Source organism: Manis pentadactyla, chromosome 4, assembly GCF_030020395.1.
Source record: "Manis pentadactyla isolate mManPen7 chromosome 4, mManPen7.hap1, whole genome shotgun sequence".
Lineage (NCBI taxonomy): Eukaryota > Metazoa > Chordata > Mammalia > Pholidota > Manidae > Manis > Manis pentadactyla.
In genome coordinates this window covers 9,206,253-9,233,859 of record NC_080022.1, presented here as the reverse complement: position 1 = coordinate 9,233,859, position 27,607 = coordinate 9,206,253, and the positions used below count along the sequence as shown (strand labels likewise).

Sequence of the window (27,607 nt, the reverse complement as noted above, 5' to 3'; positions counted from 1 at the left end):
CTGGCACTTTTAAGCAAAATGTGGACTAAGAACAGACAGACCCACAGGTGAACTGCAAGTGTCGGATTCTAGAACTGTCATGGGGCCTAGGAGCAAGATGCATAATGGGCATGTGAGGGTCTAGTTAGTCTGGTGAACAGAGGAGGTATGTATGGATGTAATCCTGTATCTGACCCCTCTAGTGAAGAAAAACTATATTTATATATACGTGTGATATATATATGTATACACACACACACATATATAACTCCAGTATATACACATGCAGATATAGATATAGACAAATCGATACACACATACAGAGATATGGAAAAATTTCATGCCAGATTTTTATGCCTCGTTTTCATGTATTTAGGCAGGTCAGAAATTTTAGTTACAGGTATTTCAAAATTTTAAAATCACATCACGAAGGCACAAAGTATATGATTAAACGTATCAGTATGGATACAGAGTGGCAAAAGCCACTCCCCGCCACCACCACTGACCTGGGGCCACTAAGTGTGGCTGTGTCTCTCACCGCCTGGGCTGTTTCTGATGCAAAATCCAGGGCGCCGGCCACTGGCTTGGTTACAGTGCCAACCAGCCCTTTCCCAAGGCCAGATATGAAACCGCTGACACCCCCTTCTGTTTTCACACCTTCCACTGTCGAGGTTATAACACTGGTCAATCCACCAATGATACCTAGCAAAAAAGACAAGGGCTATTGTGACCCGGCCAAGGATGAAAACAAAAGCATTTAAAGCCAAGCCCCTCAATTCCATGCACCTGGCAAGGAACGTAAGGAGCATTCTGTCAATCTCACAGACAGGCCAACTCAAGATGAGGAAGCAGCAGATTTGCCCATTAGGTTTAGAGTCAGAAAATATATATTACATAATAGTCAGAAGCAAAATGTGTTACAGTTTAGAAAATCAAAGGAAAGCTAAGAGGTTAACAGTGGCTACTTTTCAATTCCAGAGCTTGGGCAGCACATGGGCAATCAGGGAGAGGATGCAGACAGTAGCATTAAATCAACAGTCTAGCAAATAAGGCCCTTGGGGAAAGTTGGGATCCCATAAAATATAAGGCAGAGAGAGAATTAAGTACAGATCCTCAGTTTTCAAAGAGTACAACGTGACTGGCCAACACTGCCAAATGTTTGAAATCAGGTAGAGACAACTGTAGTAAATGACAGAACCGAGATGAAAGGCACCCCCGAAAGCTGCCAAAGCCAGCTGGGCCCCTCAGTGAGTCGGTTCAAAAGACTGACCTATGTAAAAAAGACATTCCAAACATTTTCAAAGTTGACAGCAATGACCTTAAGGAACCTCAAAAGTGGCCAGAAGTTGGCAAAGGCTGGAGAGGACACAGGCATTGCAGGGAAGAAGTGGGGCCCTGTCGGGGAGCACGTCCAGGATGTGTGCCAGGGACACTCACGGGATGTTTACCCTGTGGCGGTGGGGCTATGAGGAAGCTCTCTAGACTCTTCAGCTCTAGTGAGACAAATTGGGAAAGGAAATTCCTTGGGTGAGAATGTACTAACAATTCACAACGTTTCTTTTGGATTCTGGGTTTGTTTGCTCCACTGAGGTAATGTCCCTTTCCCAACCTTTTGAACAAAGTTGATGGCAGAGACAGAACATTAATGAACTGGGTCAAGCAAGGCCTACAGAGAGAGCTAAGCATGACTCCCAGTTTTTAAACCAGGGAGACTGAATGGATTCTGATTCTTGTCATCTTTTAAGGGCTGTTCTCATTCTGAAGGAAGGCTCTTACTCTAGGCTACTGCTCTCATGTAGCCCGGAATTTAATGGGTCCTCCTTGGATGAGGCCACTGGTTCCTGGTCTAGGACTGGCCCAACTGGCTCCTGGAGATGCTGTGTATATTATCCGAATGATCCTTGGTTAGAGGGGATTTCGCAACCTTGAATCAACCACCCATTTTCTTAGCACACTGGCCTGTTCATATAAAAAGTGAAAGGCAATTATATACAGCAAAGCATTTATATTCATTAAAAAATAGTCCTGTAGTAGTCCAATGCACTTTCACTAACTGAAAGAATGATTAAATCTTTAACCCCAAATGATCAGCCAGTAATCAACTTTTAAAGTCCATAAACAGATTAATTTCAGCCAAATTTCACTTCTAGTGTGATGACTCCTTGGGGGGCTGCTCCCTTTCCAGCTGGGCAGGCTTAGGAAAGGCAAAGGCACTTTGATACAAACCTCACCACCAGCAAAGCTGAAGAACAAAAACTCTGTTCTAAACATTGTGTCCTGAGAACAAAGGGAAAAACGATTTTTTAATTATTCCTTCTTGATCAGTCTTGATATGACTTCTGATTGCTTCACCCTACTCCTAAGAATCTGGTACAAACAGGTCAATTTACTAATCATTAGTAAGTATGAGCTATATGCTGGGTACATTTGTGGTACTGTGAGGATAAAGGTGAACACAGACTGGCCTTTCTACATTCCCCTCCACCCTCCCCAGCCCACCCCAACCCTCACAATGTCTCAGAAAAGCAAGACACACATAGCTGACTACACACACAATCCACACCCCCATGTGTGCTCTATCATCATCAGTTTTAACTGGGGACCATGGAGCTGGGCAAACATCATTTGAGCTGGGACTCATAGGCTGAGTATTATTTTGACAGACAAGGAAGTGAGCGCAGATGGAACATGAGTGAGTAAGAAGTTAGAGACATGTCTGGAGAGCAAGCAGTACATAGCTCAGGGAGGTTTAAGTACATTGCAGCTGGAGACAGTAGCTAGAAAAACCAGCTGGGTTTACATTTCCAAGAGCCTTCAATGCCATACTAATCTGTTGAGAAAATGCAACAAAAGGCAAATAAGTCAAGAATTGAAGCACTAAAAGTCAGAATTCAAACAAATTCAGAGACTTAACACATCTGTGCCATCACCTACATCTCTTGGGCACATGGGTTTATTTACAATCCCTGTGAATGTGCAAAACATCTGGGCCACAAACCTGGCAGCTCCCTTCACTTTTCACTTTCTACGGGAGGAATGACCAGGAACCGTAAGCAGGAAGGCAGTTCTGAAGCAGCAGTTCCCTATTCTCAAGAGGTTCAGCTGATTACACCTCATGACACTTTGGGAACAGAGGCCAGAGAACAGGAAGGAATTTCAATGTGCATAACATTTTGAAAATGAATGAGGAGGTCTCACATTTCAATTGCAAGGAGGACTTTAATGAGGGAGTGTGGAAGGCTCTATCAGGCACATCACGTTACCAAGCCAGGATTTCTACTTGCAAGTAGGTGGGTGAAAAGGTGCCTCTGAGGAAGTGTGGCTGAAATGCCACTCTACAGCTGATGGCATGCGACTTACCATGAGCTAGGCCATGGATGCCAGCTACAAGGTGTTCACCACTTGTGGCCGCATGGTATCTGATGTACTCCCGCTCTGACTGATGCCGATTGTCCATCGTCTTCCCTAAGCCATCAGATAATGTCCCTGCAAACTGCAACAAATTAAAAACAGAAGGAAAAGAGTTTTAAAGTTTTAGTGCTAGTTTCACTATTTTAATTATTTTAAATAAATACCTTCCCATGCTCTTAGCTGGGATCAGTAAATATGGGATTAAGAGAGAGATTAACTGGTGAATTACATAGGCTGTGTGTCCCAGAACAGTGGTTCTCAAGAATTAGACACATAAAAATTGTAGAACACTTACACTGAAGGACACAAGTTTTGCAAAACTACTACAGAAATTCCTCAATGATATTTACATCCCACAAAGTTAGTCAAAAACTAAAGGTGTATCAAAATTGCCCAGGGGAGGAGAGATGAGCTTTGGAATTCCTTAATGGTAAGGACAAAGGCTCTCTGCTCCGAGAATAAGTGGGATTCAAAATAGGGAATGTGGTAAATTGTCGCTTTGGGGTTTGGTATCAGAATTTTTAGAGATGGCAACTGCCCTACAGTAATGTCTTTGCATTCATTCATTCAACAATTACCAGGTGCCCAGCCCCATTTGTCAGAAGGAAAAAGAAAGTCTATGGAAAGGTGGACAAGTTAGGTCACCTTTCATACTAAATGGCAGACTTGAACTCATGACTTCAAATGCAAAATCCTCCCCCCAAATCAGGGAGAGGTTTTATTTATCCTGGCATACTTCAACCAGAGAAGCTGTCTCATTCATCAAAGTTGGATAAAAAGGACATAAAACTCTGTTTTGTCACAAGGCAATTTGAAAAGGTTTAAAGTGACAGTTAATAAACCACAGGGTACTTATCCTCATCATTCAGGCATAAAAAGGGAAGGATATCAAATATATAATTAACCTTCTCGGGAAGGATCTACCAAAACAAGTGGTTTAAGTGCCAATGACCCAGGACTAACCTTTTAGAAAACTCACAGGAATGTTATTTAGATACAAAGCTTGGTGGAAAGAGTCAAGGCAAAGAGCCTGCCTGCAGACCCAGTGCCCTGGGTAGCCTAGCCATTGGGGGGCTGCCTCATTCCACCTTGGCAAGGTTGGGGGGTGGGTGGAGGGATGATTAACACAGATCTGCCCTGGAAGCCATTAGTCTTGAGGCTTCTAGTGACAGGAGAAGATAAATTCTGGGCACAGAGAGGAACTAGAGCAAGAAACAGCAATTCCATGTCAAGCAATGGTTCTTGAAGCAAGATACGTGAAATACTCCTTTTACTCAGTCCAAATGTTTTTGCAACCTAGGGCAGTGATTACTCACTTTCTGGAGATACAATCCCTATCATTGTTTGCCTTTTGTCTTCCCTTCTCTGTCATTCCCTGTCTACTTAGAGAACCAAAGTTAGCAAAAATTAATGTTACCATTTCCTCTAGGACGGAGATAGAATGCGGTGTGGCGAAGTCAGTACTGTGAGTCACTAAGCTGGCCTTCAGTCAGGGCCCTCATCTGAGAGCCGCTGTGCTCCAAGTTCAGGCATCTGAGCCAACGATATTAGAGTCCTTTCTCAGCCATCCCAGTAACTACATGGCCCCAAGCAAGATGCCCACTTCTGAGCCTCCCTCTCGGCATCTGGACAATTGTGATAGCACCACCCTTGTCATGTGGCTAGAAGGATTAATAACGGCTCAGGGTATGGAATCTAGTTACCTTTCTTCCCGTTACTGTCGGTCAGCTATTCATCAGGGAGGAACAGCCTGTACCATTTGAAGAAAGCCTTTCAAAGGTTTAGAGTTATGGTCATTTGCACTAGGCTTTAACATAAAAAACAAAAACAAAAACAAAACCCTTTCTTTCCAGCAGATAAACACCAGCCTCCAAAGTGAGTTTTTGGGGTGGTACCGTCTATAAAGTTAGTGTCGGACTTAGTGGTTTCCAAAACCCTTCCCAGCTCCGACAGTGTGTGACCTACGATCCAGGTTAGAATGTCTTTATTAAGCACTTACTCTGGGCCCAGCAGATTTAGGTACTGCTGAGGATACAAATAAAAAGCAGCCTTGGGCCTAGTCTCCAGGGTGGCAGTCTCATTAGGAAGATAACAATTCTGTGCAAGAATCAGGAGGAAGCTGGAGCACAACCTGAAAGCCCTTGGCAATCAAGAGAGAAGAGGAACAAGTGACTCTTGTTTTCGAAAGGGTCAAAAAAAGGGAGTCCCTGCTCTATTCTGGAACTGTAGAGGTTGCCAGTGTTCTTCATTTGGGGTCTGGACAAAAACGCCTCTCTGGTGCCACGAGGGAGGCGAGAGGGCAGGGAAGTAAGGGGCTGTTTTCAGAAGCAGGCTGTGAGCACTGCCAGGGCCTGAGCTCCACCTGAAGAGGTCCAGCAGCACCCAGGCTGCTTCTGGGATCTTGTTCAAGTCTTCCACATTTCTCTCAAATTCTTACTTTCCTTGAGAAGAGATATTTCCTTGGAAGAGATATGAAGTTAAGGTCCTGTCTACTGATTTCTGGCAGCTGACTAGGAAGAAGTTAAAAATCCCATAATACTTTTCCCCCCAAGAGAATATGGGAGAATAATCTAGGCACACTGCCTTCCCCTCTCCCCGCCCCAACTTAACACTCCCATCAACAGAACAAGTCTAATAGCCAAGGTTTATGAGTGAGCCTAGGCCAAAAGCTTAAGTGCCAACTGAGTCTGCTGCAACACTGACTGGTCTTGGGTGTTCTCTGTAGAAAACACCAGACTGACCTCAGCAGGAGGGGACAAGGTGACCTAAGAGATCACTCTTCCCTCTAAATGCTAGATTCTTCCATGTGCTTCTTAGCTGTGAAAAGGGGATGTGCAAAGTGCCTACACCTACTCAACTTACCCTGGGACTTCTGAGTCCCCATTTCTCTGTGGATACAAAAATCACTCTTGCAAGCCAGCTGGACTTGCCCTTTGTCACTTGTGAATAAAAGTAAAGGGAACAAAGGTATTAACAGGCAACTACTACCAAAGTTTTCATCCCTAGAAAGGTGACTTTAAGAACTCAGAAAACTTGGGAAGATGTTGAAATCTATGATCCAACCAAACCTCTATTGATTAGGGGCCAATCAGATTTTATGGGGAGAGCCATTTTATAGGACCTAGTCTGAAGCCAGCTAAATGAAGGGTACTGTGGTCAAAAGCTGGGCCTTGGGCCAGTCCACTGGGCTTCTGAGTACTGAATCCAGGGCACCACAAAGCTTGTGGCTTTCTCTCACTGTGTGAGCACTTCATCATCCTTAATTCCATCTCTTGTTCCCCACCCCAGTGGGAAAGTAAATCATACCCTGTATCTTATTTCTCCCTGGGCTGGAGGGAGGCGATTCCAGTAAGCACTCTTTATGGGTCCCTTCTGGCACTGTTCTTTTTTGAGGCTCTGAGGAAGTTGTTATTTCACCCATGTCCTTGACTTTGAAGTTGATCATCAAAACAAGGCAGAGATACCCATGAGAGCTACATCATGCGGGAGTGACTAGTGCAGGACATCCTTCACCACCCACCCCCAGTTCTGCCTATGTGTTTTAAAAAGAAAAACCAAACGCATTGCAAAGTGAATTCATTTTGAAATTTTTTCAGAGCAGATGCGCTCTGGCATGCTCATGATCAAAATGGGAAATGAAGCCTGGAAAAAGATATTCGGACAAAGAGAACAGAAGCTCTGGGGAAAAGGCTGAAAATCATAAGGATATGAGCAAGAACAATTCAGCTATATGTCTGGTCAATCAACTGATCCAATCAAACGTGTATGGGACACCTACTGTGTGCCAGGCCAGCAAATGAAAATCATAAATTAGAAGTGGTTTTCTGCCTTTTGCCTCCAAGGACCTCAGTCAGGACAAGGTATATATGTGACATAATGGAAAGACATTCACACCAGAGTTTGAATTCTGAGTGTACCATTTAAAAGCTGTGAGATCATGTACAAGTAACTTCACCTCCGTGAGCCTCTGTTTCCTCTTCTTCAAAATAGGGAAAAGAATATCCTGCTATAAGGATTAAATAATACATGTAAAGCACTTAGCACAGAGCCTGACAAACAGGAGGTATTCAATAAAAACAGTATTGAGTTATCTAAACTTCAATTTCTCCATATGCAAAATGGGAATAAGCAGATTCCTCAGGGCTGAGGTGAAGATTAAGTGAGATGGCGTGCATCCCCAATGAAGTGGAAGCTATCCACAGAGGGGACATAAAGACGCCATGACAGAGGGCATGTGATAGGCCTGTACACTGGGATAGCAACTAGTAACTGAAGGGTAATTTGTAGATAATTTGTAACTCTACTCAGTAAAAACAATACTTCAACACTAGAAGGTGCACTTGCAAAGTTAATACATCTATCTCATTTTGTAGCAGTTTAAAGCATGCAAAAAACTCAAGGCTGAGAGGCCCCAAGGAACAGAATGTCCTTCAGAAAACCTATTACATTTGCAAAGACAAGAGAGATTTTTTGCACACACCACACTTGTGAATTCTGGCCCCAGTGCAAAGCCATTAATTTCTGTAAAGCCTAAAAGTAAAAAAATAAAGGTAAAAATCTCAGAAGTACTTCAATATGCCAGTTCTACTTTGTAGCTAAAACACACTGCAATACCAATACCCCACCTTTCAAAAATAATCCCATTGTCCATAGAAATGGAGCCACTACATATTAGTCTGGGTTTGGGGTTGGGCTCTGAAGAGTTGATTTTATAAAACCGAAATTCAAGTAGATGCTGGAATGGCGCAAGAAGAAAAATTCACACTGTGTCCTTCTGCTCTGTCCTATCAGTTTTCCTGACCCTTTTATGATATTCAGCAAGCATGGGATGCCAGAAATATTTGGCCAGTGTAATAGGAGCCGAGGCTTCAATGTCTCCCCCCTTCTCTGGGGTTCTTCTTTCACAGTTATTTACCTAATGGAAATTTCCTCTTTAATATCCTTGCTCCACTGAGTAATTGCTGGTGACAGTACCTTTCTTGTCACTAGGGCAGATGGTGACCATGTATAACAGGAAAGGGAGAGAAGTGACAGGACTTTGCAGTGTGAGGGTGAATCTTGCATTCGTTCAACGAGAAAGTTGCACAGCTGCAAGTGTCAGCCGCCAGCACAACTCTGATTCTGATCAGCGCTGTCTGCAACAAACTTAGCCGGAACATGTAAACTCAGAAAACGCAGCTATCTCCTGTGCCTGTAAGAAAGGCTGATGTGGACTTGAGGGGGCTGCCATAACATAGTCAAAAGGAAGGGACAAAGGAGTCACATTCTTACTCCATCACTTTTGAAACAGGCATACTGGTGAAAGTTGGTCAGCTTTCCCAAACCTCAGCTTACCCATCAGCAAAACCCATACTCTGAAGGTGGTTTTGAAGGGTTAAAGAAGAGAAGGCAAAACGCTGGGCACAGTGTCTGGCACACAAGAGGCCATCAGTGTTTATGAGCTCCTGAGCAGCAGTGTGGAGGCTTCAGCCTCACAGTCATTTCCACCTCTCCTGGCATACTAGTAGGAAAACCTTCTGCAGGCCATGTGAGACCAACGTCACTTCAAAGCTGAGCTCCTCACTATTCCACTCTGCTCCATATTGTTAAAATATCCATTAAAAATGATCCTCAGAGTGTGTGCTTTGCCTTGATGCTGAAAAACCCTCCTGTGGCGCTTGTGAACAGGGAAGAGCTAAAGAAGAACGTGATTCAACAAGCAGTGGGCATATGTCCCTGACACCAGGCACACCGAGCAGCTAGTCCTCACTCAGCCAAGTGGTGAAGGGGGCAGGCTGCGACTGGGGAAGGGCATTAAAAGAAATAAGGCATGAAACAAGTTGAGGTTTGGCAAGAGAGAGGCATTTTTGGACCCCAGATCTCTATCCACTAGAAGTGGGGCAAGTTTGTCTATTTTCAGTTCTACTTGGTTATGATTATGTACAGCCCTTAAGGCAAAGGGGGAAAAGGAAAAGAATCCAAAAAAGAGACCCTGAATAAGAGCAACAAAGATATTTCTTAAAAGCCAGGACTGACATTCCCCTTCCAGGAACAAGCCTAAGACAATGACCTTGCCTTTCCCCCGCCTCCCCCCCTCCCCCCTCCCCGGCTCTGGAGACCTAAAAGCCCTCCTACCCTAAGACACACACCATGCCACTATTTCACAGATAAACCCTTATCAGGCAACAGACACTCCTTTTCAGGTCAGAAACAAAGTTATCCAAAGCCACCCAGACTTATCTCAGAACACAAGGTCTAAACATAAGCAACAAGTCAGGCCTCGAGATTGTCCTGGTTCTTAACCAGCCCGAGACACACGCCCACTGCATTGGCAGGTTTCTCTGTTGTTCTGCAACTGTGACCCAGTTGTGAACTCAGATGTTGTTTCAGATTAATCTAGAAACTCAGAGTGGTTTGAAGCACTCTCCTAATAGGAGTTTGCTTTTTCTTTAAAAAGGACTGGTAGAGTTTGCTATACAGGGCAAAGCACAGTAAGAACACACGAAGGGTAGCATCAGGAAGGCAGATTTTCAGTAACAAGTGGCACGGCTTAGTCATATTGATTTCCCCTGTTTTTCCTACACCAATTATAAAGCATCATGCAGGCAGGATGACTCTTCAAGTCCAGCCTTGGATGGGATGGTGTGCCACCTTCAGCTCTTCTTCAGCGAGGCCTTCTCACAGGCTCTTCCCCAGAAGAGATAGGGGATGGCGGTGAGGGTGCCAGGCCTCCACTTCTCTACTGCTCAAAGACCCTAAAGCACACAGACGGGGAAGCCAGAGGTGGGATTCTGTCCAGTTAGTGCTGGTCAAGGGGAATAAGGCTTCCCGACCCACAGTAGACCTCCAGTTTTGCCATCCTAACAAGGTTTTCAATACACGTAAATGGCCAAAACCTCAGTACGAAACCAACAGAGAGATAGATTGTGCTGTGGGAAAAAAACATCCCTCTGCTGTGATCACACCATAATGTCTGATGAAGCAGATAAATTATTTCCACTCTAGAAAAGCACACAGGCTTTGAGAAGAGAAGCAAGGAGGCCTCATCCCAACTCTACCACTAGCAGCATCTGGGTGAATGTGAGCCAAACACATACTCTCTGAGGGATCAGTGTCTTCAGCTTAAAATAGGAAAAACACTACCCACAGAGCTGCTGGGTTAATCCAAAGAGGGCTTGGTTTTACAAGTACTTTGGAAGAAAAACACAAAGCAATGTGTAAATGCCAAGGGTTATTACTGCAAATCCTATTCTTTCTTTTAATGAGTGACCTACTCCCCCTTCTCCCCAGCTGAACCCTGCATGTCTCATCCAGTAATATAGAAACCACCTCTCTGGAACAAAGGAAAGCATAAAGAAGGCAATTATAAATAGACTATAATCTCAAAACGCAGAAATTGAGAAATGAAATGGAATATATCACAATAGAAAAGAAGCTCAAGTTTATCTCATTCCCAGTCACAAGGACTACATTCTTGTAAAGTACTTTGTATTTCAAATCTCTTTAATGCCAAAAGCTTGGGAAGAAAGAAGATGGGTGACAGAGAACAATCATAAATGCTAGGCACCAATATAAGCTGAGCTGACTGAAAAAGTCAGATACACTTCAGGGTTTGAAACATCACGATGAGGTTTTTTCAGAATCATATCTGTCTATAGCTGGCTTATTCCAATGAATGAACTGGTTTGTTCAAACCAAAGTATGTAGTAGAATAGGTAAAGGAAAGCTTCCAACTGCTGAAGACCATAGTGTAACTTTTGGAACTGTCAACAGACCAGCAAGGTCTGCTATGTATCAGGCATTGTTCTAAGGGCTTGGCACCTTTGAAAGCATTTACTGGTTTAATCCTCACAACAACCCTATGAAATAGGCTCTATTATTATTCCTGTTGTGCAAATGAAACTCACTGGAAAGACCATGAGCATCTCCAACAAAGTCAGCAAGTATCTACCTACAGTTAATAGTGGGTCATCTATGAAGGGAACACAACCATGATTTCTGTTACTGCATCCATGGAAAATTCTTTCCTGAATGCCAGTGAAAATCTTACAGAGTCACCAGGTAGATAATCTTTCTTTTCCCAAGCAGTGGTGGTGACAAAGGAAGGCAGCTGAGAGCAGCATGTAAATACAAATCCCTGGGCAAGAAAGAGGGTTCAGGCTCCAATCCCCTCCTGTGATCAATACCCCAAATCAGACACCCTACCCCTTTTGGTCACCCAGACTTTGCCCTAGGCAACCTTTGGAAGTCGAAAGGCTCCACTTCCTCCTTTCCCCAAAGGTATCGCTCTCACACCTGAACCAGGCCCCAGAGGAAGAGGAACTTCTATCAATGACCATGACATGGATCACATCACACCACCTCCGAGCACATTACCTATGTGTGCCAATTACAGCTGAGAAGAAAGACAGGAGTCAAGCTGGGGTGGAGACTGGGACCAATGATTTCAAGAGCTCCTGCCTACATGGAAGAGGCCTACTTTCCAGCCCAGCTTCTAACAAAGGATTTGCTGAAGGAGGTGTAGGACCAAAATGGAAAGATTTACTTTGTTGGATCTGGTCTGGTCAAGCATATCTAACTGCAGAAAAAAGCTACTGCTCTGGCAAGAGCTGTTTTATTTATCAGCAACTGACCTACACAGAGATACAAATATAAGGTGGAGTGGGTGATACCACGAGGGATGAAAGCAAGCAAAGCCTGTGGGGAGACAATAAGCAAAGCCAACCATGCCTCTAGGGCAACAAAAGATCTGGAAAGTTCACTCAGTTCAGTTTTCCATCCTCTTTTCTCCATCTTGGCGCTACTCACAACCCCCACTTATATAAGTGATACAGCATTCATGGTGGAAACGAAGGCGCTTTTTCTTACAACTAAGATTTAATAGTGGGGTGGGGAAGGATAGAGCCTGCACTGGGAGAAAGCTAGACATACAGCGGCCAGACTTCACTTGTTCAGGGAGGTTACTCATCAGCAAGTGTGGTGAATGCTATCAGCCCACGGACTGGGCACTGGGAGGACAAGGGAAGCTGAACCTCCCTTTTTGGGTCGGGATGAGAATGGGAGGTAGATCAGCTCCAAGGTACTTAAGTCCTATCTAGTTTCTCCTGAGACCTGGCTTGATCCCAGGCTCAAATGAAAGGCCAAAAGAAGATTCTTTTTAAAAAAGATGCAAATGTTCCCACCCTTCAGATGGGCTAAAATAAAAATAAAATTGCAGTTTAGCTATTTCCTTATAGCTCCTCAGAAACCTCCAGTCTTTGCCTGGGAAGTCCCTTGGACTCCTTAGGGGCCTTTCAGTAGGCACTCTTCCCTTTGCCTTGATGTGATAGTAATCTTTAGTATCTTTGTATGATAGCAATCTTTAAAGAAATTGATGTTCAACCCCCAAAACAGTGAAATTTAGAATTCACACCCATCTATTTCTTGCAGATCTGCTGTTTTTAAAGCCTCCTGAGTTAGCCCCCAAAACAGTGAAATTTAGAATTCGCACCCATCTATTTCCTGCAGATCTGCTATTTTTAAAGCCTCCTGAGTTAGCCATTTCTGGGTTAAGTGATTTCAGGCCTAAAAAACAAGTCTTGGAATGAGGAAGAAAACACAATCCATTTCACTCAACAGCTGCCCCTAGTGACTTAATGGGTTTGTTCTGGTGCCTTATGTTGCTTTTAAGAAAAAACCTTCAATTACTAGAAAGATAAGGAAATAGGGACTCCAGTTTAATGTACTTTCTACTTAGAAGGGAATAATTAGCTCTATAGAAAAAATGCCCCCATTTTCCTGCCCAAACAGAACTGATTCTTTAGGACTGTTTCATTAAGGACCTCTGCTATGATTTCAGGAGTTAAGGCTGATAAATACGCTACCTCTCACACACATCCCCTTCCACTGATCTTCCCCAGAAAAAAGAATCCTTTATCAAGAGCTCCCCTTTAAGCATCAGGCTTTGATCCTTACTGAAACACAAGTCCCTCTGGGAAATTCTTGTTATATGCCTTCACTGCAAATGAAAAGCTCAGAACACACATTATGCAGGGAGGTATACATGGGAGGAAATCAAAGCACAAAGAAGAAATATAAATCCTCTTTGGAAAAAAATAACATTGGCCAGAACCTCTAAAATTTTTCTTACACAATGTCCAGCATTCAATAAAAATTACCAGATATGTAAATCAAATAAAATGACTGGAAACTAAAAAAAGAACCCGGACAAGATCACTCCTCAGTGATCTAGACATTAGAGTTATTAGATAGAGTTTAAAATAGTATGACAGTAATCTTTAAAGAAATTGATGAAAAGATGGAGAATTTAACTAGAGAACTGAAATTAAGATTTTAATAGATGGGCAAAACAGGAGAGGAGATAGAGCACCAAAGAGCACAAGTGAAGTAAAAATAAATTGGCAGAAAATATTCAGATCAAAGCCTGAAGAAAAAACAAGGAGAAGAAAATACAGAAAAGAGTGTAAGAAACACAAGGATCATGGTAAAAAACTCCAACTTCCATGTACTTGGAGTCACAGAAGGAAAAGAGAGAAAGGGGCAGAAAACAGTGAGAGAAAGGGGCAGAAACAGTATATGAAGTGACACTAGCTAAGATTTTCCAAAATTGTCAAAAGACAAGAGGCTAGGGAGGATGGGTGGGGAGGGAAGGAGAAGGAGATCAAAGGGCATTATAATTAGCACTCACAATATAGGTAGGTCTTGGGGAAGGCAGTATAGCACAGAGAAGACAAGTAATAACTCTACAGCATCTCACTACACTGATGGACAGTAATTGCACAATGTGGTGGGGGGTGGACTTGATAATGTGGGTGAATGCTGAAACCACAATGTTGCTCGTGTGAAACCTTCATAAGATTGTATATCAATGGTAACTTAATTAAAAAAAATTTTTTTCACAGGACACCAAGCTACAAATTAAAGGTGTTCTATAAATCCTAAGCAGAAGAACCATATCTAGGCATATTACTATTGAAAACTAAAGACAAAAAGTAAATCTTAAAAGCAATTAAAGGGAAAAAAGACATATTACCTTCAGAGTAGCAACAATAATACTGACAGCTGTTTCAATATAATGATGGGACAACAATGGAGTATCATTAAAGGGCTGAAGGAAATTTGCCAATCCAGAATTTTAAACTTGGTATAAAAATATCTTTCAAACATATAGGTGAAATAAAGATTCTTTTCAGGAAAAGAAAAAAAAAACCCACAACCTGAGAAAATTTATTTTCAGAAGAAATACAAAAGGAAGTTCTTTGGAAGGAAAATGACCCCAGATCAATGTGCAAAAGGAAAGAATGAATGATAATAGCCAGGACAAATATGTGTATAGACCTAAATGAATATTGGGTACTTAACACACAAAAAATTGATGTTTTGTAAGGGTTAAACATAGTATATGTAGAACTAAAATAGATGACAACAAAGGTCTTTAGCAAAAAAGGTAGGAGAGCGTAAGTGGATGTAAAGTGTTGTAAGGAACTTGCATTGAATGAGAATAAAAAAAAGAAAAACAAAATAAAGATAGGACAAATAAATACTCTATGACCAAGCAGCTCTGTTCTTTAGTATATACTGTTAAGACTCTTGTACCTGTGCTCCAGGAAACATGAACAAGTGTGTTAGCAGCAAAATCGTTTACAGCAGGAAAACACTGGAACAGTCCAAGTGGCTAACAGTAAATAGATAAATAGTGACATATTCACACAATGGAATACTAGAATATAGCAGTGAAATGAATTAGCTATAGATGCATGTATCAACATGATGGACCTCAAAAATGCAATGTTGCATAAGTAAAAAAAGGTCACAAGAGGATATATTCAGTATGATTTTGTAAGTTCAAAAAAGACAAAACTATAAACACACTGGTGACACATACAAATATGATAAAACAGTATATAGTAAAGGTGGCATGATTAACACAAAAGTTCAGGTCAGAGATTACCTCAGGGTATGAAGTAAAGGAAGGGAATATGAACAGAAAGGCTTCAAAAACACTAGCATATGCTAGCATATTCTATTCTATTAGTATGACAACATTCTATTAGCATATTCTATCAGTCAAGCTGAATGGTAGATCCTGGTATTCACTTGATTGTTCTTTAAACTGTACATATACTGTAGAATATTCCACTGGTTGTATTCCATAATTTAAAATGTCTTTTAATCTGTTTTCTAAATATGCCATCAATAAAAATTGACTTCATAAAAATTACATTTACAGTTGAAATACCACCATATTAAAAAACATCATCAACATAATGTTTTCTAAATTTTGCCAAGAAGGCAGGAGAAGAAAAAAAAAGGGAACAAATAACTGGAGGGAAAAACTAGAGGTAACTTGGAGAGCTATTTATTAAAATCTTATAGAAAAGTTATTGCAATGATGGAGACAAAAGCAAACTGCATGAAGGTCCTTTTTTCAATACCTTCCTTCGTCCGTTAAAGGCAAGGGAAATCCTGGAAACAAATCTGTCAGAAAAAGAATGAGAAGCTGACTAAAAAGTAGTGGAGAGAGATGACAGATTGCATATTCAGATTATCAAGTTAACCACAGACACTTGAAACTCTTCTTTTCGAACACATGACACAAGCTGATATCACATGACTTTAGCTTCATCTCTTAGTTTAGAGCTGCGCTGTCCAATGTGACCACAAGCCACAGAAGGCTACTGAGCACTTAATATGTGTTAGCATAAATTAACATATGCTGTAAGTTCAAAATACATACTGGAATTCAAAGACAAGGTAAAAAAAGAATGTAAAACAGCTCAATTATTTTTATAAATCGATTAGAAATTGAAATGTTAATATTTTGGATAAAAGGACCAAATAAAAATAATAAAAATAATTTCATTTGTTTCTTTTTACTTTTTTAAGTAATTACATATGTGGCTCACATTACATTTAGATACTACTGGTTTAGAGGCCTGACTCTAGAAAGTTTAAGGACACTTTCTAGAAGTTTTATTAAATTAAAATTAAACTCAGAAGGTATCCAAGTCTTGAGTTTCATTTAATTCTTTCTACTTCGATTTTATCTCCAGATAACCAATAACATCTTGCACATGACTGCTATTCACTTGAGCAGAGAAAAACAGATGAAAGGCACTGGTTTGGATTTAGAAAGAAAGGCCTTTGTTACTTATGATGGAACTAGCTCGTAGGAAGGTGGGTAGAAATTAATTACAGGGACATACCCAATCAGCTATTACTCTATTGTTCCCCCTTCCACAAGGAATGGATACAAATCTATGAATTTTCAACTTCAGGTTGGTCCTCCCAATGCCTCTGCAGAACTTTGCATGGCTTCCCCCTGCATACAAACCCGCAGGGTTACCCACTCCTTCGGTACTACTTCTGTGTGCAGCGTCTATTAGCATGGGTATCCAATGCCACACAATCATGTTTATGTCTGTTTCCTCACAAGGCTAGGCAGGCTGTGCTGTGACATGCAGTGCTAAAAACCTCAGAGGCCAATGACAGGAGCCACTATCCTTTGAAGACCTGGTCATCTCGCCCCTCTACCACCCAGACAGAGCCTGGAACACTGTCAGAGCGAAATAGAGATTTGTTTTGCATTTCTTTTCGAATCTTTAGCACCTAACTCCATCCCCACTGCACAATAGGGATAGATTCTACTTCGCTAAGGAAAAAAAAATTCTTTCCTTCCCTCTACCTTAACTGAATAAATGGCATACTTCCTAAATCTAGACACTTCTGTGCTCATAGAAGATGCTGCTGTGGATCTTGCTCAGTCATCTTTTCTCTGGTATCTTCAATTTTTCTGGCTTCTTAGACAGATGAATATAACAGAATTTTTCCATCTTAAAAATGCATACCTTTAACTTGCCCTCCCATTCGAGCTATTACTCTATCCATTTTCTTCCCTCTGTGGCCACATCCTTTTAAAAGATTGCACTTATTGCCGCCGCTGTCTATTTTTCTATTCACCAGAAGTTCTGAAGGCATATGGCTTGTCAAATAATACAAGATAGGGATCAAACATAATGGTGTCCCTCAAAATCTGTAAGACTGGCTGTGACCGGAAACACAGGGGAACATATTTAGTAGCACTTGATGACTGATTTCCAGGCAGCTCTCTGGGATAAGTGCAAGACAGGCATCACTTATTCCTGCGCTGCAGGTGTAGAGCCTAAAGGCATATCCAAGAGGCAGCATCTAGGGAGGAAAACAAACCAGAGTCCAAAGCAAAGGTAGGAGACAAGACAGAAAGAATTCCCTGAGATGGATGGAACAGCTGGGTGCCTGTGGCTCTGCTGATGGAGAGAAGGGGATTTCTTAGAGGATCCTGAACTGTAATGAAAGCTGTTAAGTCTACCAGAGAGACAGGAAAACAAGAATTCATTGCTTTGGATGTTAATCTTCAGAGGAGTGCCACCACTTCCTATATTAGCCAAAGAAGAGTGCAAAATGGGCTCAAAATGAACTGCAGTACTTCAAAGAACAAGATGAGAAAATACAATTGGGAGATTTTTCCTTTAAAAATACCCTACTCTAGGGATTCAGTGACAGCAGCCCTCTAAGTTCACAGGAGAATGAAGCTTGTTGTAGGCATACTCAGTACTGTGCCTGTCCGGTCCCATGTCACATCCCCAAGGTAGGGACACGGCCTGGCACAGGGTATGATGCACACACAACAGTGCCAGCTCTGGAACTGACAGGTGCTGGTCCCCCTGGTAAACCCAGAATGAAGCCAGAGCAGCTTTGGGAATAAATGACCAAAAAGACTGTTCACCGGTTTGACTTTAAAGTCTTTATTTCCAAAAATGTGCTCTCTTTCATCTCTTTAGCTCTGTGTGCTACTAACTTTTCTTACGCTGAGGGACATCTAGTTTAGGACTTTGCTGGTAATTACTTATCTGTTCTATATATTAAGCATCAGATGACATAAGGAGACTAAGAGATTCTGGCCAAGTATTCTGTTTAAGGCATTTTAATATGTTCATATGACTATGTGCACACAAATCCAGAGCCTATGCTTACAATAGCCATTACTGAGGCTGACATATCTGCAGGAAAACAGCGTAGTGGAGTAGAAATCAGAGAAGCTCTACAGTCACACATGTGGGTTCAAATGCTGGCTTCACTTTAGCTGTGTGATACTGGGCAACTTCTTGGAGCCTCAGTGTCCTACCTGTTCTTACGAAACTGAGCTAAAGCCTGCCTTCTAGGGTCGGTCTGTTCCTTCCTGCTTTCCTTTCTTCCCTTCTGTACACAAAAGGTTACTTAGCATCAACAACATGCCAGGGGCTATTCTAAGGGCTGGCGATGCAGCAGGGAATAAAACAGACAAAACTTTTGGCCCTCATGGGATTTATAGTCTAGTTGTGTAGATAATAAATAATGTAAATAAATAAAACAAAGGGAGTAATTAATGTTAAGTGAAAAATTAAGCAGGGAAGGGGGGTGAGAGATGCTCTTGGAAGGGCTGTGCTGTTAAGAGGGGGAAGGAGGAGCCAGGAAGAGCATTATTGACAAAGTAACTTTGGGATAAAGAAGGTATTGGTGAAAACCATGTGGTTATAGAACATTCTGGAGGAGAGAACCACTAGTTAGAGACCCTGAGGCAGAAAATTGAGAAACAGCAAGAAGATTGCATGATGGAGCTGAGTGGGCGCAGTGGAGAGTGGTAGTGGGGTAAGAGATGAGGTCAGAAAGTACAGGGAGAGGCTGACCACATGTGCCTGATATGAACCACCGCATAGACTTTAATTTTCTATGCAGAATGAAATGGAAGCCACTGGAGGAGTCTGAGTAGAGGAATGACACAATCTGAGCTGTATTTCACCAGGACAGCTCTATGAACTTGGCCAGGGATGACCACTTGCATAGCGAGGTGGCAGTGGGCAGGAGGGGACTTCAAATTGCGGATTTGCTAACTGGGAACATGGTGTGACAGAAAGGAGTCAAGGGTGACTTCAAGGCATTACTTGAACAGTTAGAAGATGGAGAAATGGAAAATAGTTGAAATGGTATAAAGTGCTCAGCATTATATCTTGTTCACAGGAAATGATCAAATATTAGTTCTTCACATTTAAACCTTTCAATGCTGATTCACAGCATAGGTATCCAAAATGGGGTTAGGTAGGCCACACTAAAGCTAGGAAATATTTGTAGAGAGAAAAATAAAATGAGAATATACTCAACAGTTGGCTTTATTGTGCAAACACCCCAACAATGATTAACTCCTGTGAAAAGATGGAACGCTTCTCATCCTATAATTATCCACCTGTCAGAGATGAGGGGGTGAGATGCCAGCCGTTACGCGTTAAGTGAGTACTGTATGCAGAACCGTTTTCCCCACTGAACAGGAAAGGATCCATAGAAAAGAGCAATAAATCATGTGCTGAGAACGCAAGAACACTTTAAAGAAATACTATATGTTACATACAAATTTCTCCAACTCCTATAAAAGTGGCTCCGTCTGCTGAATCCAGGACACAGGCGGTGATACACACATGATCTGGGTGATGAGGGTGGTGAAATCACCACAGAGCACACACCGAGACACCCCAGCAAAGCACGGACAGAGATTCCATCCCTGAAGTGCTGGGCTCTACTCGAGGAACCTTTCCTTTACCACACCTGCCACGCAGTGCAACCTAAGTTCAATCTTCACAGTCAAAGGACCCAAGCAGTCTCCTACCCCAAGAGCTGGGGCATCTGTCGTCCAGCACTTCAATTTTGAGTGTTGGGAAAACATTAAAGCTCGAAGTTCCAAAAAGCTACCAGGACTATTCTAAATATCAGCAGTGAAACAGTAGTCATGCCTACCTCAAGATAAATTAGGACCCTTTGAATCCATGCATGGAGACCTAAAATTCCAAATCAAAATGTGGACACTGTTACCTGCCTTAAGTGGAAACAAGAAAGAAAGGATTTCCAGAGAAAAATCTACTGGAGTGAATGGGGCAGGGGAGGGCTTGGGGTAGAAAGACCATAAAACACATTCCTACATATAATGTGTCCCTTCCTCTCAAATTTAGGTCATATATAGTTTAGCTTTATCTACAGAAAATGGTAAAACAGTTTAATGGACTGATCAACTGGAGCCAGATAAATTCATTTCCCAAAATGTGGTTTGGGGATCAACAGTGTACATACCATCTATTGTGTTCCCAACTGTGCAGAAAAGCACAGCTAAAGAACGAACGCACTACCTCCTTCTGCCTGCCTTTCTAGTCCAGTTGGTTCAAGTGAGGCCTAAAGGCCTTCATTTCCTTTAACAGGGACCCTGAGTTTGTTTGCTCTGGGCTTCAGGGAGGGTGATTTTCTGCTAAGTCTAGATGGAGATATTAGATTAATTGGAAGTGCCGGCGGCAGTCCATGACTTAGTACTAGATGGAGTCACTCTGACCAGAAAGAACAGTTTGGCTGGATTTGCAGTCTACCTGCTGTGAACAGGCATGATTTGGTTTTAGTTCTAATTATATAAAAAGCAAGTTGGGTTTGTTTTTTTCCGGGGCGTGGGTGGTGGTGGGGAGGAGGCTGTTGATTTTATTTTAGCCCCATCTGTGAAAGGTGTAACTATTCTACCCACATACATAAAAATACTTGTAAAAAATTAATAGTTAACATTTTATATTTGTGATTATGGTCAAATTATAACTATAATACCAGGCTTAAAAACTGAAAAATTCAGTTAGGTCTCTTCCCCTTTACATTCACTTAGAATTAGTAAGGGGAGAGGAAGGGAGACAAAGGGTTGTCACCGGCAGGCCAGTCTTTTCATGAATGGGCCAGCCAATCGGGGCCACACTTTCTTGCCCCAGTGGCCCGCTGCCCAAGTCCTGGCGCTACTGAACTGCCTCCCCGAGTGCTGCAGCTCCACATCCCTCAGTGCCTCCTGTCCCATTTCCTGTCCACATGGTGAACATGTCGGAATGCAAGATTTGGCACAGGTGTGCCTCCCTCCGTGCAGGCCTCCCCTGCCTGGGTTGAAAGGTCCGCCCCTCCCTTACTGCCCACCAGTCCCACATGGACTTGTGTCCTGGCACCTGGGACCCACCTTCTTGTACCCATTTGTTTGCAGGACCTTCTCCTGTGCTGGACTGTGACCCTGATGGGGGAAGACCTTGTTTTTATTCATGTTTGTTTCCCCTGTGCCTAGCACAGAACCCAGCGTTTTTAATTGGCTATATACAATTGGGAACTCATTGCACAGACACAATAAATAATAGATTTGTTAAATGTGGTTGTACTTTCGGCACTAGAGTCTGCATTTAGTCAGCTCTGCATGTGGACCTGGAACAAAGTTCAAATGCCTTCACTCAGTATCTCTGACAGGGTGCCATATGCTTCAGCTTAGATGGTGTAGCATCTACTGAAGAGCCAATCTTACAACAGGCAGCACTGCAGAAAGCACTTTAAACTGGGACTCAAATTCTCCGCACCCCCTTAAAGATGCAGTCTTCCATGGTTACTTTCTGCAAATAGGACATTACTGAAGGGCAGCACTATATAGGGTGCAATGTTTGCACCAGGCGGGGCCAGGAGTATAGGCTCTGAATCCGAAAACCTGGGTTCCTATCCCATCTCCCTTCATGGCCTGAGCAAGTTCCTTGATTACTCTGAGCCTCTTTGTCCTCCCCCACTAACTGGGACTAGCACTTCGCAGGACCACTGTGAGGATTTAGAGTAGCACCAGGCACACAGTGAAGTAAGCAGTCAGTAAATATCCATGAACTGCATTTTTAAAGATACCCATTCAGCTACTAGCTTAAACTCGAAACTCCCTTCAACTATGTAGTCACTATAGTGTCTGTCTCAGGTTTCCATATAGCAATACTGAGGAATAAAGATAAATGTAATTAACATTTTAAGCATTTATAGTAAGAATACACTAACATATTCTACATGGTCAAGCTAATCACTCCACGGTAACTATTTCACAAGTGGCATGAGAATGAAAACACCTCCTAATCAGCTTTGAGAACAGATTCTGTGGGACAAAAGGCAAGGAAATTCAAAATTAACATTGTGGCTACTCCTTATCAGGACACAGACAAAGCCAGATACATCAACAATCACCAGGGAAGGAAACAGGTTGTTGGCTTTTGATTGGAATTTCCTAGGATTGTTACCATGTGTACAAGATTAATCTGAATGTTTCTTTGTACACAGTCAAGTTTATGTGAAATGTATCAGAAATGATATTAATAAAGGCTTGGATCTGTGTGTGAACAAACCTGCTTTCAAGAAATTTATCATTACCAGGCAGATTAAGAAAATTCCATAGACTTTAAAGTACCCAGGTCTTTAAGTAAGTTAATTTACTGCTTGTTCGGGGCTGGGGGTGGGGTGGTGGTGGTGGGGTGTCCGTGGTTATACAGGCTATAAATAAGCAAACAACAGAGCAGGCAAATCAAACATTTTCAGGTGACTTTTTCTTTAGTGGGTGTGACTATAAAATGAATTATTAGGCTAGTAGTACTTCACAGTATTTTCAAGATAGTACATGCTTTGACATTTCAAACCATACCACCACACCACCACCACCTCAGCAACTAAAATTTAAGAGCGCTTACTGGGTATTAATTATTCAGTCCTCCCAGCAGTGCCCCCTACAGCTGGCAAGTGAACTTTCCAACCAAATGGGGAAAACCTAGAACATACCACAAGCAGGTACTTACTGCCAGATGTGTCAGAATGGGAGAATGCAATCAACCTAGTGTTTCAAGCACAGGATGACTCCAGGGAAAATGTGGCAAAAAATGCCTTTGACGGTGTATGTAATTCCATTAAAATATTAGCTAAAACCAATATAATATCAGGCAGGATGAGTGGCAATTTAGGAGCGGAAATAACCATATGTTCAGATTCTTTGTTTTCTTCTGTTTTGAGAAATAAAAAATAAAGAATGAGCTAGAAATTTGGGGAATGCACTCCAAACCTCTTCCTTCCCAACCCCCAACACTCTCCACTCCTCTTTCTAAAAGGCCTTTAATTAGCTCACATCCTATACTGACCAGGGCTCCCTAACACATTCTGACACAGCCGGTTGGCTGGGCAGCAGGGTCTAAGTGCAGGTCCTGGCCAGATTAGTGGGCTCCCGGCGGATCCCCCGCCACTCTTATCTCCGCAGATGCCTGATGAGTTTGGTATCTTCCCTCCCAGCCCTCCTGGGAAGCTGCCCCAGCAGGTGCCCATTGGCAGGAGTTTTGTGTTACAGGCCTGAATGAATGATCCCCGCAGGAGCTGCCGACTGTTTTCACAGACACAGAAGGCAGTCAAAAGTCCACCGCGTGAACTTGGAATGACCCCAGCTGCAGAGTCACTGACGGGTTCACCGGGAGGGCAGGCACGCTTTATTAAACAACTAATACTCTTCACAGATAACTTTCCGAAAAAGCAAAAGTGTTAACTCTTTGCAATCTTGCTCTGACAAGCAAATGGAGGGGCTCCACTGTGTGATGGAGGGTTGGAGCCCAGTGAAGATTCTAAGACAGAGAGATGGCAATTTCATCTCGCCTCAGAGGGGTCAGGGCTCAGTCACCATTTGGTCTGCTGTTTTGTTAAGTATTCCAGATTCAAGTAAAAAGGCAAAAAGTAAAGGTTTTAGGCGCCTACTTCAAAGGGAGCAGTGCCAGCCCTCACCCAGGCTGACCCCACTGCCACACGAGAAGAGGGGCATCTAGACTCTCCTGGCCCGCATACACCCAAGACATACGTGGGAGAAAAGGGTGATCAGCCTTTGGACAAACCAATTCTGTGAACCCCCATCACCTACCCAGGTCAGTATGATAGCCATTTTGTTCACGGAAGCCACAGATGGCAAAGGTTAGTTAATTCCTTTTTGAAGGAGGATTCAGAAAAGGCACAAGTTCAGATCAAAATGTTCTTACAATTGAGATCTTTCAGGCTGGCTGGACAGTGGGCACCTGAACACATCAATATTTGCAATATCACCAAGAGGAATGGCAAGCAGCCAGTTCTTCCCTAGGTCAGAATCAGGCCTGAAGATTCTTTTTTTTTCTTTTCTCTTCTCTCTTAACTCACACAGATTTTAGAAGGAACCCAGTGACATCAATCATAATTAACATGCAGATAAACATATAAAGACTTGGAGAGATTTCAAAAATTCATTTTAACCAAGTTACATTAATTTTGGCATAAACCAAAGACTGTGTCTATCATAGTTTGATTTCTATCTCATCTCACTAACTGTCCTCTAAATCTAATTATGGAGGAGCTTCCTATTTGGTTTCTTTTGTGGGGGGGGTCTTGTTTTGTTTTCAGGGGAAGCGTGATTTTGCAGGGGTTCACTCATTGGATGAGAACTGCCAACGGACTCACAAGGTGAGGTGCTCTAAAGGAGCTATACTTCCCCCCCATTCAGGTGAGCTGACCTTGACCCAAAACAGATTGGTTCAGCTCAAGAAGCCCTCAAGGGCTTTCTTACCATGCACAGTGCATGTGGTTAAAAATACCAATATGAATATAATGAGTCCCTTATCCTCAAGGAGCTCAGTCTAGTATGGAGATAGACATACAAATAGATAAAAACAACATAAAGAAAGGTGAAAAAATACAAAGGTGTCAGTCAGGGCTCTGGCCCTACTCCTGTCCTCTCCCTCACTTTTAAAAGGACAAGCAGCAGGGCCTCACAAGCTGCTGAGCCCATCTCAAAGACAGTACCAGACCTGGGGCCAGAAGACCCGACTTTTAGAGCTGGTCCTGTGACTAATTAACTGTGAGAACCTTACAGGATCTCAGTTTTTCCACCTGTAATTTGAAAGGGTGAAAAGCTTTCCTTCAAATTCTTTCCCAAATCTGTGTCCTAAGAGTTTCTACAAAGTATCAGAGGGTGCGTGGAGGGTCGGAACCCGGGAAGAATTGAGTGGCTTTACCATGTTCAGCCAAAAAGTTTCAAGATCTCTCTTAGGAAGAATCTGAGATGGGCTGCAGTGGAAAGGGCAGGTGAGAGGGTGAAGTTACCATGTAATGGGGCTACTGAAATGAGGCTTCTCAAAGAACTCAATCTTTTTCTGAAACGGAAGTTAGGCACTGCTCGCTGCTTTTATCTTTCAAAGAGAAACAAGTGGCAAATTTTTCCTTGGGTTTAGTCCAAAGAATTTTTCTCTCTTCGTAAAACTTGTTCATTGAGGCACCTCACTTCGTCTTGCCAGCTGAGTTTTGAATGACTGCACTGCAGCGACTCACAGACATTACCCGCAGACACTACTGACACAAGATCCAAAAGGAGGGCGCAGTCCTAGAACCGGGCTAGTAAATCCAGCTCGCTTTGCCCCTTCTGCTGCGTTTCTCAGGGACTTTGTGACTGGAGATGGGCAGGTCCGACTTAGATTTTAGAACTAACCATTCACACAAACTAGCATGGGTGCCAGGAAAGTGAGGCCCCCTCTTGGGAGAAGGCTCTTTCACAGCTGTCTCCCCATGTCAGAAAGCCCCCGGCCCTCCTCCAAGAAGACAGTCTGGCAGGAAGAGCAGTGGGCTTTGAATTGTGAGGCCCAGGCGCCAACCCTGCATGATTCTGGCAAAAGCATTTAACCTGGGTGACTGAATTTCCCATCACTAAAAGGGAAGTGATTATCATACTTGCCCCACTGGTCCCACAGGGATGTTGCAAGGTTACATTATCTCACAGACATGAAAGTGCTTTAATTCCTGAGAGGGAAGCAGTGCCTTTCCAGAGTAGCGACGTGGTCTACAGGAAGAGCCTGCACTGAAGAGGCGGGGTCCTGGTCCTTGTCCTCTTCTACAAGCTCCCTGCTGACCCTCCTGGAGTCATTCACCTTTGCTTTGACTCAGTTTCTTCTTCTGTAAAGTGCAAATAATACTACTTGCACTCTTTAATATGTAAGTTTGTGAAGATGAACTAATAACAGGAGTATGTTACAAAGGTTAAATTTCTATAAAACTACAAGCAGCTACTAGTAGCTCTTCTTCTAGAGCTAACTTTCGCATCATCCTTACCAATTTCCAAGCTACCAAGAAAGAGAAAATAATCCTGCTGCTGGCTACATCTTGCTTTGAAACATTACAAAGGCAACAAAGCTGAAACAATGGGCTGTTTTTAGAAGCAGCTCTGCTTAATTTTCGTTTCAGTGAAAACACTCAAACTTAATGCTTCCAAACCAATGCATTGTTATATAAATTCAATAGCTTGCAGGAAATGTTTACTTAAACATTTTCCTCTAATAAAGCAAACAGATATTTCCCATAAATATTATTTTAATTCATTAGATTAAGAGGAACTGGGTTTTCCCGTCTTTCCCCTGTTAACAGTTTCCCAAGGTTTCCTGATACCTGAAGCAGAGCCTGGGCCTGATCCAGTAATGCACGCCCGCCTCACTCCATCCAGGCCAATAGCGTGCACCCACGTGGTGGGGAGGGGGAAAAGAAGAAATAGGATCCCAGAAGTCAACACACTTTTCTTATCTGTATTTCTATACATATAGCATGTTCTGGGATCTCAGTCAGCTTACAGACACATTTGTAAGGGCATCATAAATAAACTTCTAAAAAGTTTATTTCAATCCAAACACATGAAATAGTTAGACAATTAAAAAACCCTACAGGTATTTCATTTATTTAGTAACTATTTGTTGAATGTATACCATCTGAAAACCCTACACTAGACAAAGGACAGCCACATAGATGCAACCTAGAACACTTCGATTTTCTTACAACTAACACATATGGCTGTCACAGGGGAAACTGGCAAACAATGATAGCAGACATCCTTGCCCTCCAAGGAGGTTTAAGTCCTGGGCACCCCCAGCATTTATCTTATGGACCTGTAGGTATTTTGCACAATCCCAGCTGCAATGCTTATTCTCTCTGTTATTATTACTTACTTCTTGTCAGCCTTACCTGTTCTATATCCCTCAGAAAAAAAAAAAGTTTTAAGTCTTAATTTCCTAAATACCTGCCACATCACCTATACCTAATAGACAACCACAAATGTTTGTTCAATGGATAGCTGAGAAATGTACACAAATGGTTATTGCTCTCCAAGGAGAACTGTGGTCACTGCCTTAATGAAAGCACAAAGTAGCCTGGGAATTTAGGGTGGGGAGAATCCTATAGAACATCTGGATTGGACCTCACAAATTTGGAGCCATAGGGCCAGAGGTGGGGAGGAGGGCATTCCAAGTGAGGTAAAATTCTGAGCAAAAGTGTAAAGGTGAGGAGAGAACAAGCAGACTGGGGACAGTCGGCTTCTGCCACCTTCTTTTCACTCTTT

General features: G+C 42.5%; 1 protein-coding gene across 15 annotated transcripts in view; it reads right to left on the bottom strand.

The window, feature by feature from the left end:
- Positions 1-27,607, bottom strand: part of VPS13D (vacuolar protein sorting 13 homolog D) — a 286,614-nt gene that overhangs the window by 52,714 nt on the left and 206,293 nt on the right. For 13 of the 15 annotated variants that reach the window (XR_008996895.1, XR_008996896.1, XM_057499741.1 and 10 more), the window contains 2 exons: positions 3,340-3,472; positions 486-681 (listed from right to left, as the gene is read on the bottom strand). Coding sequence is in view for 13 of the 15 variants with exons in the window: in XM_057499741.1 (XP_057355724.1) it covers positions 486-681; positions 3,340-3,472 (329 nt within the window). In the remaining 2 variants the exon portion in view is untranslated. The remainder of the gene's footprint in view (positions 1-485; positions 682-3,339; positions 3,473-27,607) is intronic. The other 2 variants (XM_057499751.1, XM_057499752.1) reach the window with 1 other exon arrangement.